Source organism: Macaca fascicularis, chromosome 4 (assembly GCF_037993035.2).
Source record: "Macaca fascicularis isolate 582-1 chromosome 4, T2T-MFA8v1.1".
In the NCBI taxonomy this organism is placed as follows: domain Eukaryota; kingdom Metazoa; phylum Chordata; class Mammalia; order Primates; family Cercopithecidae; genus Macaca; species Macaca fascicularis.
In genome coordinates, this window is record NC_088378.1 from 132,382,253 (window position 1) to 132,395,000 (window position 12,748).

The following is a 12,748-nucleotide window of genomic DNA, read 5'->3' on the forward strand; positions in this document are numbered from 1 at the left end:
CAATAAACTCTTGACCTCAGTCACAATCATTTTAGTTAACACGCCAGCTCTAATAACAAACACGAGACCGCAACCCCTCGGGCACCGCGGGGCGTGCAGGTCTGGGCGGGCGGCGCAGCCTCCCCTGGCGGCTGACCCCGGGAGCGCCGGGAGCGCGGAGCCTCTTCCAGCGCTCACCTCGCGCTCGCTCCTGCGCTCGCCTGGCTGCTGGCGCGGGGAAGGGGCGGGGCCTGCCTGGGCTCCTCCCCGGTCGGAGCCCGGAGCCGGAGGGGGGCAGAGCGCGCCGGGCGCTGGTTAAAGAGGCGCGCGGAGGCGGGAGCGGCTCATACAGCTAGTGGAGCGCGGAGGAGCGGCGCGTGGAGAAGCGGTCCACGTGTCTTCCCAGAGTCCCGTCTGGTGTTCCTCCCGCTCCTTACGCATCCGCGGTCCAGGGCGCCTCTTCAGCCCCCCTGGTTTTCGCCCACCCCGGGCCTCGTGAGTGGGGCCCCACGCAGCTCCCCGCGCTCCGTTGGCCAACTTGGCCGAGAAACTTTGTCCGGGGAGCGGTGCTTGCTGGGGGGAGTACCGGGCACTGCGCATGCGGAGCTCCAAATTCAAACAGCTGTTTTCAGAGGCTGGAGGGCGGGCGGACTGGGAGCAGCTGGGGCTAGGAGAGGCTTTCTCTAGGAGGCGGCTGCTCGGGAGCCATGGTGGACCGGGGCCCTCTGCTTACCTCGGCCATCATCTTCTACCTGGCCATCGGGGCGGCGATCTTCGAAGTGCTGGAGGAGCCGCACTGGAAGGAGGCCAAGAAAAACTACTACACACAGAAGCTGCATCTGCTCAAAGAGTTCCCGTGCCTGGGTCAGGAGGGCCTGGACAAGATCCTAGAGGTCAGTCGCCGCCTGTACCCCCATATACATCTGAAGCTGGCTTGAACTTTAGGGGGCGCTGAAAGGAAGACCCCTTCACAGCTTTGGGTGACCCTCAGTCCCTGTGGAAGGTCCAGGGGGTGATGAGAGAGCATGTCTCATCATGGATCAGGCTTCGAGGATCCGTCGTTCACCCTAGGGACACGGGAGTCCCCCAAGCGCGGAGACTCTTTGGAACTTAGTTTGGCCGGAGATAAATTGGAGTTGATTCCCGGGTGAACTGGGCTCCATAGTGTTTCAGTGTGGGTGTGACGGTACCTCCCTCCTTGGAAAGAGGCTGTGGGGCGGATAAAAGCGTTTATCTTTCCCTGGAGACGCTCCCGGAGTCTGGGAGCCAAGCCTGGTGCCATCCCCTCGTGTCTCCACCTCCCCGCTCCAGGGCCAGTGCCAAGCCTGCTAGGCTTTTCTTAAGAAACGTGAAGCCGGCAGAGCGGCGGGAGGGTCCCCCAGCCCGAGCCTGGGCAAAATCTTCCCGCCCCCAGCAGGGTTCTGGAGAGGAGCTGGGGACTCTGTGGGGCCCGAACCCGCGGGATGAGGGGTGGTGCCTGGAATGCTGGGGACGCGCTCAGGCTTCCGGGAAGGCTTATCTCGCGGAGACATCCTTCAAGGGCTTGGAGTAAAACTTTGTGAAAGTAGCAGGTTGCACAAACGAATAATACCCGGGTAGTCCCTTTGCGAGTGGGTCGGACAGAGTGTGCGGAATTGGGGTGGGTGGGGGACTTCCCTCCGTGCTGGCATTGGGAACCGCTTATCTTCTGGTGCACAGCCCAATGGGTGACATTGACTTCACTTAGGATAAAAGGGCTGCCTATCCTGGCTGAGACTTTGGGGCCAATTTGGGGACTGAGGCCCTCTACACCAGTTTCTCGAGGGCTCAGCTTCATCCACCAACCCTTCTTGGCCTGCTCCCCCGGTTGGAATGACCAGGACCTGGGTGAAAGTTCTAGATTGCAGCAGGTGGGGAGTGGGGTAGATTGTCCAAGGTGTTCTATTGCTCTCAGGGTGAAAGATGCCAGAAAGGAGGTCTGATGAGCAACGTTTAGTCTACAGCAGCACCCCAATACTTTATGCCTATCTAATTGTCGCTCATTTTCCAGCCTCTGTTTCCCCGTGTGAGAAATAGGAATGAGCCCATCCTCCTCATTCCTTATTTCTGCCGTGCACTTTTAGGTTGGAAGCATTTGGAAAACATCAAAACCTTGTCCCCAGATCGATGGGCATCATACAGATGAGCATATAGGTGTTTGCTGGCAGCGGTGTGTGGGGAGACTTGTCCTCTGAGGGGTCCCGTGGAAGGGGAGGTTTAGTCCAGTAGGCTTAGTGTTGGGTTTTAGTGGAGAGTCTCTTGCCCTGTAGCAGTTTCCCGGGTAGAGGCAGTTGGGAGGTGATGGTGGGGAGGATAAGCTAAAGCAGGTGGTTGGTTGGTTTACCTCCTAGCGGCAGGAGTCCTGGCATGAAGAGTCTACACGGCTTCCTTCTGATGGGTATCTACCCTGGGGGGGGTGTTATGGGGAGGGGGTCACTTTATGATTTCCCTTGAGGAAACAATTCCTCTAGAGAACAAGTTTTTGTTTAGTTTGTTACAGGGCTTTGTTTGGAGGGGGAAGAGGGCAGGCAAGGATGATAAAGCCTGGAGCTGCCCTCGAAGTGTTTCCCTCTAAGCTGTTGCTCCAGCACTGCAGGGGAAGGAAGGAAAGAATTCAAGGCTAAATGTGGGAAAATAAACTTCAAAACACAAGGAGAAGGGAAAGGCGGGGGGCGGTTGGTGGTGGGGTGGGTCCAGGGGTTAGGCAGCCGGGTGCAGCTGGTGATCATAGCTTTGGAGGCTAGACGGCTTCTTAAGGTGTTTGAACAAACAAAATGCCTCTTATTTAGCGATCCTGTTAAATCTGTCAACATTTACCTCCCCCCCCCCAAAAAAAAGTAATGGGCAGGTAATTTTTAGAAAAAGGATTTCGGCATCAAGCCAGTCTGCTTTGGAGATGATTATAGATTAGTTCTTGAACAAGGACAGCCCTGTCCTCAACCCTGGCCAAAAAAACTCCCAAACCAACCCCAACTGGGTGAGTCCCCTCCCATCATAGGAAAAACCCAAGAAACGAAAATGGACAAGTGGAAGCATTTGCTGGCATCAGTTTTAATCTGCAGAAATCTGCCTTGCTCTGCTTTCTTGTGACTTGGGGTACTGCCTCAGGCCTCAGGATATTGGTTTGAGGAAAAAGGAAAACTCAAAAATCTTCTTTCCCATCTGGCTGCTTGGGCATTTTCCACCTGAGGCTCTGTGTTTTAGCTGGTTCTGAGTCACCTTGGAATCATGAAGGAGCCCCTAGCTAGGAATTCCTGGGGTAGGACAAAGATTGTTGGAAGAGATGGGGTGCAGTCTGGGTTGGGGTTTCTCTTACCCTGGAAGTTGTGTGTGCTTTTTCAAATGTGTGAGAAAGGGAGTTAAGTCACCTTTCTTTAGAAATACCCGCCGAATGTCAGGTACTTCCTTCCCTCCGCTGTGGTTGAAGTGAGGTGCAGACTGACTTTCAAGTGCTCAGTGACCCGCCAGCCTGGGACCACGTGATCATCCTCTTTCCTGCCTTCAGAACCATCTCGAACCCCTGCTCTCAAGCAAGATCTTTGGTGACTCATTCTCCAGACCTCTTCCTAAATTGCAGAAACTCTCACAAGGGAAGTTAACATTTACAGCAAACCTACTCTGTGTTGGGCATTGTGGGTGCTGTTATCCTCATTTTATGAGAGAGGGCACAGGCTGGTTTTGCTATCTGGCTCGGCCATTTACCCATCAAGCCATGTAACTTAACTTTGCCTTCCTTTCCTCATCTGCAAAATGAGTGTTTGGTGAGGCTCCAATAAAGTAGAAACATTAGGCAAGATGTCTATAAAAAGTGAACAGGTCTCCTGACCCTAGCATTTATTGAGGAAGGCAGCTTTACCTACCTGCCTTATTTCAGGTACTCTTTACAGTATGTATTCAAGTAAGCAAGCTGAAGCCCAGAGAAGATAGAGTGGCCACAGGGACACCACAGGAGGCACAGCCCGTGGGGCGGGACGGGGAGGGGGAATGACCAGGCAGTCTGCCCCAGGAGCTTGCACCTCCCTCTTGGGCCTGTGAAGATTGTTGCTCTGTGACTGAGCTTAGGAAATTGGTTCAGCTGGACGCTGATCTGCTGGAAAATTCTATTTTCTATTTCCCCTAGCACAGGGAATGGCATACAGGCGTCTCCTGTGTTGTTGCTTGGCTGACCCGGCCTCTGTTACTGAAGTAATGTATCAGTCCACCCCTCTGCACTTCTCATTTCAGAAGCCCCCAACCCCCACCCCACCGAAAAACAGTGGGGGTGGGATTGAAGGGGAGGAGTGACAGCCCTTCTCAGCCTTCTGCCTCTGGTGGGCAGTGATCAGAAACAGGAAGGATTTGAGAGCCACCATGCGCCAGACCACTTTGAATAAGCGTTTTATATACATTCTTATTTTAATTTAATCTTGAAGACCACCCCATAAATGAGGAAAATTAGGGGAAAAGGTGATGTAACTTGTCTGGGATCACATAGAGCAGAGTCAGGTTTCAAATCTAAGTTTCATGTTTCAAAGTACATGGAAATTAGCAAGCATTTATTAAGCACCCACCATGTGCCAGACACTGGGCAAGACTCTCAGAATACAAAGAATTAGGCTGGGTTTGGAGCTGCTGGACAAAAGGATACATAAACCCACTGGGAACAAGACTGTGGGTGTGGGCTACGGCAGAGGTTTTCAGGAGGTCACTTACCGAGGGGCTGGTCCAGCCTGAGGGGTTAGGGAGGGCTCTCAGGAGATGATCTCAAGCCAGAGTGGGGTCTTGGATTAGAAAGAGCAGCTAGGAACCTGGGAGGTCAAAGCTGCAGTTAGCCTGGATTGCACCACTGCACTCCAGCATGGGCGACAGAGCAAGACCTTGTCTCAAAAAAGGAAGAAAGAAAGAAAAAAAAAAAAACCTAACTGGGAAAGGAAGGGAGAAGAGACTCCTGACAGAAGACGGAGACTGGCCCTTTCTCCTAGCCTGGGGAAGGCAGACTGCGGGCTTCTTGCTGTGGCTCTAGAGAGTCCCTTGTCTCCTGGGGTTGGAGTAGGGTTGCCCTAGGTCCTGCCCTCTGTCTAGCATCCCAGACCAAAGTCCAGGTTTTGCTTGACTGCTCATATAGCTGACCTGTTCCTGGAAGCCTCTTGGATCCTACTGGCCTCCTTCCTTCCTAAGCTCCAAAGTGCTTTCTTGTGTTCTAAGGTTTTCCACGTGTGCCTCCTTTGATTTTCTGAACCCTTTGGACTGGTCTATACACACTCCAGTCCAAAGTAGTAAGGCTAGTTCCAATTTTGAGGTTCTGACACTCTTTTAACACCAATCCTGCTCCCCAGATTTGAAAAATAAAAACATGGAATATATGACAAAATTACATGTGACCGAAATATTTAGAATGGGGTACGCTGAATTTTTTGGAAAGCTGAGGGTTACTATGAACACCCTCTTTGTCTCAAGCCTTGTTGGAAATTGTAAAATGCACTGGTCCACTTCACTGCCTTTGTAAGTAAAGGGAACACAATAGCTCTTTTGGTTAGAGAGGATCTTGGAGGCCTCCACATCCTTGGGTCCGAGCGTGAGTTCTTACTGGCTAGAACTGCAGAAGTGGAAAGTGGATAAGCTGGTTTTTTGAGAGGAAATTGAAGAAGTCCCTTCCTAATGGCCTGTTTCTTATTTATGTTCCACTCGAAAGTTGAGGACAGCCAAAAAAAAAAGCCTTAGTCTGCCTTAGTTAACTGCTCTGGTCAGAGTTTTTTAACAGTGAAAGTGAATGTTTATTAAATTGCTTTGAGAGTTTCACTAGAACCCTTAGGATGATTACAGATGGCACAGTAATAGAGAATTATGGAGGGCAGAAATTAGCAAGTGTTGAAAGTTTCCAGTGGGGGTGGGGGATGCAAAGGAGGTGATGATTGTTGCTTTTAAATATTTTCCTGGGGTTTTGCCCTATTTATAGTCTGGCGTTTAAAAGAAACACAATCCCCCGGTTTTGGATGTTGTGCTTGACTGGCCCTGACCTCGGGCCAAAGGCTTTCATCTTGAACTTGGCTGTTTGCTAGCAGATTGGGCTCAGCCTCTGAACTGTGTGTGTGGTTGGTGGTGGTGGGAAGAGGGAGAGAAGTGCAAAGTTTTGGGGAGCAGAGGAGCCAGACCCCTGAGTGGAGCCTCCAAGACAGTCTTTGTCCAAATTGGGATGCTGTATTTGCATGGTGCTGCAAGAACCAGTTGGCCAGAACTGGGGTGGTACAGAGAAGTGAGGTAGGAGACCATAGGAAAGCACACGAAATAGGTTTGCCTCCTTCCAATATTCCTTTTAGGGATTGGAGAAGATGGAAGCAAATCTCTTTGAAATTTCGTTGAGTCCCCAGGGACCTCTGGAATAATGCAGAAGAACCCTTGCCTGTTCCGTTCTTCCCAAGGATGGCTGTACATGGAGACAGGATGTGCTGCCCTCGTTAGGGATCTTTCTCCAGCTGCCACTGCAGGGCCTTGGTGGTGTTGCTGAAGGAATCACCATCCAAGCAGTATGCCTGATGGTTGTGGGAGTGGCCTCTGAAGCCACACCATAGTCTGCTTAGAATAGTCTGTGGCACGTCGTAAATGCTAAGTGTTAGCTGCCATTTCTGCTACGCCCAGATATTCCTATGCTGCAATGGAGCAGTGTCTGCACAGGTGTCGTGGGCATCTCATTGGTATTACAAAGAATCAGGAAGATCTTCCTAGAATAGAGAGAATGTCAACTGAATTTTTTAAATGCAAAAAACACAGAAACATATAATTTACCATGTTAGCCACGGTTAAAAGCCCAGCTCAGCAGTATTAAGTAAATTTACAGTTATGAAACAGATCTCCAGAACTTTTTCATTTTGCAACACTGAAATTATACCCCCTTCAACAACAATTCTTCTTCCCCCTCTCTACCCAGCCCCTGGTAACCACCATTCTACTTTCTGTTTCTGTGAACTTAACTACTTTAGATGTCTCCTAAGTGGAGTCAACATGTAGTCTTTCTTTTGCTTTGCACAGTGGTACAACCACTGTGAAAAATAGTATGGAGTTTCCTCAATTAAAAATAAAACTACTGAGTGATGCAGTGATCCTGCTTCTGGGTGTGTATCAACCAAACTTCTAAAGAACTGGAAACGGGATGGGGATGGTGGCTGTCTCTTGCCCGTAGCCCTTGGGGAGGTGTTCTGCAGGATGGACCCACCAGGCTGTAGCCACAGGCCAGGGAGGTGAGAGTCACATGACTAAGCTCTTCTGTGTTGCCAAGGAATTTGAACTCCATCAAAGTTTTGCATTTTTCAAGTAGGGGAGGGAACAACATTTCAGAAAGTTTCCTCCACAGCCATTTACAGCATAAAAGAAGTGGAACATTCTACTCTAATGACTTTTCTGTGGGCTGATGCCTTCACTCTGTGGGTGTTCTGATAAGGACACCCCCTCCTTCCTCTCTCCTGCTGATGTGATGTAGTGTGGGTTTTCCCAGAAAGCCCGTAGAGCCTGCAGCCCCCAGAAAAACCCACTGACCTTCACACTCTAGTTTGAGCCCCACTGGGAGGTCCAGGACTGGGTCCCTGGCCCAGCCAAAGACATTCCCTCTCCCGTTTGGTGACCTTCCCAGATTGCATCTTCGCTGTCCCTTTATGTAGAAGTGGCGGTGGTGTGCTCCAGCTGTAGCTCTGTTCGGCTGCCTAAGGCCTCTAGGTTTCCGGTGAGCCGTTATCCCAATCTCTGGACCTCAGAGACCTGGATGCAGTGGAGTTGGAAACACAGAAGGGGCCCTGCCTACTGGCTATCCTTTCTGCGCTTGGTGAAGCTTCAGATATTGGAGAGTCTTTAACCCTCTGGAGCTCGGTGCAGCTGAGGAAAGATAATTGGGCTGCAGTGGTAAAATGAGAGGAAATAACAGTCCGGAGTGCTCAGTGGTGGGTTGTAGATGGAAGAGGCTGGAGAGATGGGCAAAGGTTGAAGGGGCTGGGGGGATTCATTTTCTGTTTTCTGAGGCCTGTAGCCAAACTCCTTGGCCTGTGGAAGACCTGGCTCCAAACAAAACACAGCCCCTGCCCTCAGGGGACCCCTAACCTGGAGGAAGAATAGTAAGGAGCTGTTATCAGACTGATGTTGGTAAGTGCACCTGGGGACTCCAGGTGTGCACCAGGGCAAGAGATGAATTTTTACTCCTGCACTTAGAAGAAGGCAGGCTTGAAGGGTGAGTGGCATGGGCAGTAGCCCTGTGAGCATTCTGTGGAGTGCCTACCAGGTGTCTCCTTGAACCAGTTCTGTGGGCTAGGTATTGCTATTCCCATTGGACAGGAAACCAGAGGCCAGGTGACTTGCCTAGGTCTACACTGCTGGGTAGAGGACTGAGATTCAATCCCCCTTGTTGACTCCGAGCCTTCGATCTTGTCCATAAGTGGAGGTGGAGCCAGGGGCTGGGAGCGACAGGCTTGGGCAACCAATAGTTACAAGCACTTACATGGCCCCAGGCTGTGGGAGCCACCGATGTGCATCATCTCATTGTATCATGGCAGCCACCCTCTGCAGTAGGTGCCATGATCAGCTCGACCTCGCAGTAGAAGCAACAGAATGGACCATAGAGGTTGAATAACTTGTCTGAGGCTGCGTAGCTAGGAAGTGGAAGGACGAGGTTTTGAACCCAGAGCTCACACTATGAACTATTCTCTTCTGTGTGAGGCTACCTTGAAGGTGGGAAAAGCAGGGAGCAAAGCATAGAGGCAAGAAAGTACAGGGCATATGTGGTGTCCTCAGAGTCTCAGGGTGCATGGCGCTAAGAGTTCAGGATACTGAGCTGTGTGACCTCATTGAGCAAGTCATCTCATCTGCGAAATGGGATAATAGTACAGTATGTCCCTCATGCCCATAGAATCTATGTTAACATGTTAACATGTTTGGCACAGGTAACAGGTGACCGGCTACGTATTAGCTGCTGTTCCTGTACCCAGTTCCTCTGTGTACTCTGTCCCTGACACCACCCTGCAGGACCCACCATGCAGTGAGCTCCTAATCTGGGGATGGGGACAAGGGAAGATGATAAAACCCATCAAGTTTCTCCTAGTGGAGTCAGTCACCCACTGTTTTCTATTTCCTGCAAATTAACCACCTAAAACTGTTGATGGTCAACACCTAAAAATAGGGATGGTTTCCTTCTTTCTCTGTTCTAGCAGGGCTCTGCTCAGTCCTGGCTTGTCCCAGGCCTTGGTTAAAACTTTTCTGGAGAATTCCTGGGACCAGATGGTCTCACGGGTGTTCTCCCTGGCTGATGGTTACCCAGGGTCTGGGATCAGAGCTGGGCCCTCACTCAGGGCAGACACTACCCGCCTCCCCTCTCATCTTCGATTGGCTTTGAAATGTGCATTCTTTTTCCTCTCCTCCATCTAAATATTTGGGTTTCCTGCTGAAATATTTAGGCAGGGATGTGTACTTATGACTGTTGTCACCTCCCGTGCCCCACTGTAATCTGGCTGCAGCTGCTTCGCTGGGCCCCTCCTGTGAGCGGGGATGCTGGCCCCCTGAGTCTGGGAGAGAAGCTGTGCAGGGCAGCTGGTAGCAGGACCTGCTTCGCTCAGTGGTGTAGTCTCCAGTCCTATAGGGCTGCCAGGGGCCTTGTTGGCCACATTGGGTGGGGAGGACACAGCAGAGCCCCCTTCCATTTGTCCAAGTGCTTCCGTGCTTGGGGCTAGGGATAAGGAACCCGCATCTGAACTACTGTGTAGGAAAAAACTGATTCTAACCTGGGTTCTACTTTTACCTGTAAACTGGTTTATGCTGTGTGCCCCTGGCCAGATTTTCCCTCTCTGGACTCATCCATTCATTCAAAAAGGCTTAGAGTGCTTGTTAGGTCCAGCTAGACCGTTTGCAACCTTCGTGGGCAGTGGCCATGTCTTCCCAGCCCTGGGGGCCTGTGTTGCCAGGCCTGGCTCTCAGGATGCTCAGTGAGTGTGTGGATTTCAGTCCTGCTCCGTTTGTTGTGTCCGTCTGTCCGGCACTGTGCTCAGCTCAGGGGGATGCCAAAAGCTGTGTGTCCCTTTTGGTTGGAAGTCTAGTCAGTGTAGCCAAGCCTCTTGCAAGGTCACAGCAGAGTGAATGAAGCCAGGTGCCCCAGACCCGGACTCTGGTCCTTGGTCTCACAGGCTCTAAGTCGTGGAAGGAGTAGGGGTGCCATTATTTTATTTTTATTATTATTATTTTTTGAAACAGAGTCTCACTCTGTTGCCCAGGCTGGAGTGGAACCTGGTTAAGGACCAGCATTCAAGTCACACCTGGGATTTAATACCACCTCTCTGCCTTTACAAATTGTGAGGCCTTGAGCCCATTGCATCATCTGAAAATGGAACTAATTATACCCACCTTGCAAGAGGAAATGCCTGTAAGACTCACTCAGTGCAGCTTCCAGCTGGAGGCAGCCTTCAAGACCAGCTTATTATTATCCTCTCCCCTTTGATGGAGAGACTTTACAGAATAAACTGCTCTCCCTGCCTGAGTCTGTTTATCACCAGGAGCCCCCTCTTCTTCTTCCCCTACCCCCATCCCTTGTTCCATCAACTTTTCCCAAATTCCTTTCCCCTGTGAAATAAGGCCCAGGCAGCAGAGGTCAGCAAGAGCATGTTGAGCAGGTCTGCCCTTGGTGCTGGAGGGGAGCCGCGGTTTTTGCTTTCAAGGAACTTGAGACAGAGCAAACCATCCAGTTGCTCATTCAGCAGATCTTTTACTAAGCACATACTGTGTGCCCAGACCTGTTGAAGGACTGCTCCAAGAGAATGAGCCCTGGTCCCTGCCTCTCTGTGGAAACCAGGAGGGCAAGTGGACGAGCTGGGGTGGGAGAAAAACGCCTCCTGGCCCCGTCCTTGTGGAGACTTCTTTGATCTTCAGAGGCTTCTGAGAAGCGGAGTTGGCGGGGAGGCCCACAGTGTTTGCTGTGGAGAAGGGCAGCTCCCTAGCTGGGGGCACCTTTGGCATGACTGGAGCCTGCACCACTCCAGGGGGAAGGAGAAAAGTATTTGCAGGGTGTTGCCAGCAGCACCAGGTACACCACCCAGTCCTCTAAGACGCCTGCAGCTACACAGACTGTGCTCATGTGCACCCCAACCTGCCCTTACCACGGTTCTCTGCGGACCCATTCTTCTGAGACCTTCTATGACTTTGTGGGCCTGACTCTGGGAGGTCTGGCAGCCAAATGGATGCTATCCCCTTTGCTGGATGGGGACACCAAGGCCTGGTGAGGATTAGCTGGGGGCAGAACAATCTCTAGAACCAAGTTCAGATTACTCTAACAGCACAGCCTACCCAGATCCAGGCCTTTTGTCCCTGGGCCATTCTTACTTTATTTCTAATCCCTTTTAAAACGGCCTTTAGGGTGGGCACAGTGGCTCACGCTTGTAATCCCAGCGCTTTGGGAGGCCTAAGTGGGGTGGATCAGGAGGTCAGGAGTTCAAGACCAGCCTGGCCAACACAGTGAAACCCTGTCTCTACTAAAAATACAAAAATTAGCTGGACGTGGTGGTGGGCACCTGAACTCCCAGCTACTCAGGAGACTGAGGCAGGAGAATCGCTTGAACCTGGGAGGCGGAGGTGGCAGTGAGCCGAAATTACGCCACTGCACTCTAGCCTGGGTGACAGAGCTAGACTCCGTCTCAAAAAAAAAAAAGGCCTTTAAGTTGAAAAAGCTCTTGATGGTATTTTGGGGTGCAGACTACTTCTACTTACACTAAACTGGCCTACCTGATTTCCTAACCTGCTCCAACACGCCCCTTCCTGTGATCTTGAGCACCAGCTTCCCCTCCCACTAGTTTCCCAGATAAGAGGCAAAAGTTGAAATTGTGTTGAACCCCAGGCTGGGAAAGGAGGATGTTTTTCTGGGCCAGCCAGGGCCTCAGGCAGAAAGGATCTGATGCCTGCGTGCTCCCCAGGGAGTCTCTCCAGCCCTGGACTTTGCTCCTCCTGCGTCTGCACCTAAGGAGCTGTTGGCTGGTTTCTCCAGCCTGTCTTGGAGGTTGGCAGGGGGTGGCTCATGCTCTGGGCACCACTCATGGCAGCAAGTCATAAAATGTGAGGCCGAGGGAGCTTAGTGGTTATTTAACTGGCCTCCAGCCTCCTGAGTCAAGGCCCAGACCTTGGGAGATTATGTAACTTGCCCTAGGTTACTCTGCTCACCAGGGGTGGGGGAAGTACAATAAAGGAGCAATTAGAGCTAAGTGGGGCAATTAGGGAAGGCTTCTTGGAAGCTGTGCCCCAAAGAAAGGTGATTGCCACATCTCCTAGTAGGGTTCCCATCAGATCATTGCCCCAGCAGTCAGGGATCCTGATAGTGAGATCGTGATCTCAAGACTCAGAAGACCCTCCAGCATCTCCTCTTTAGTTCTTAGACTAAACCAAAGCCCTGGCTGTGGCCCTGAGTGATTTGGACTCTCCAGCTTGTGTGTTCCCGCCTCTTTCTGGCCCCCTGCCGTTGATCCCAGTCAGCCACACTACAGACAGGAAACTCCAGGGGCCAGCTCCTAACGGAGGAGATTCATTCTACACCCCGCACGCGAATAGTGTTTTTGTTTGTTTGTTTGTTTGTTTGTTTGAGACGGAGTCTTGCTCCGTAGCCCGGGCTGGAGTGCAGTGGCCGGATCTCAGCTCACTGCAAGCTCCGCCTCCCGGGTTTGCGCCATTCTCCTGCCTCAGCCTCCCGAGTAGCTGGGACTACAGGCACCCGCCACCTCGCCCGGCTAGTTTTTTGTATTTTTAGTAGAGACGGGGTTTCACC

General features: G+C 51.6%; 1 protein-coding gene across 1 annotated transcript in view; it reads left to right on the forward strand.

Moving 5' to 3' along the window:
* The first annotated feature begins 325 nt into the window (after positions 1 to 325).
* KCNK5 (potassium two pore domain channel subfamily K member 5) overlaps positions 326 to 12,748 on the forward strand; it is a 40,464-nt gene continuing 28,041 nt past the window's right edge. Inside the window, exon 1 of the mRNA XM_005553108.5 lies at positions 326 to 872. Coding sequence (XP_005553165.1) covers positions 687 to 872 — 186 coding nt within the window. The 5' untranslated portion in view covers positions 326 to 686. The remainder of the gene's footprint in view (positions 873 to 12,748) is intronic.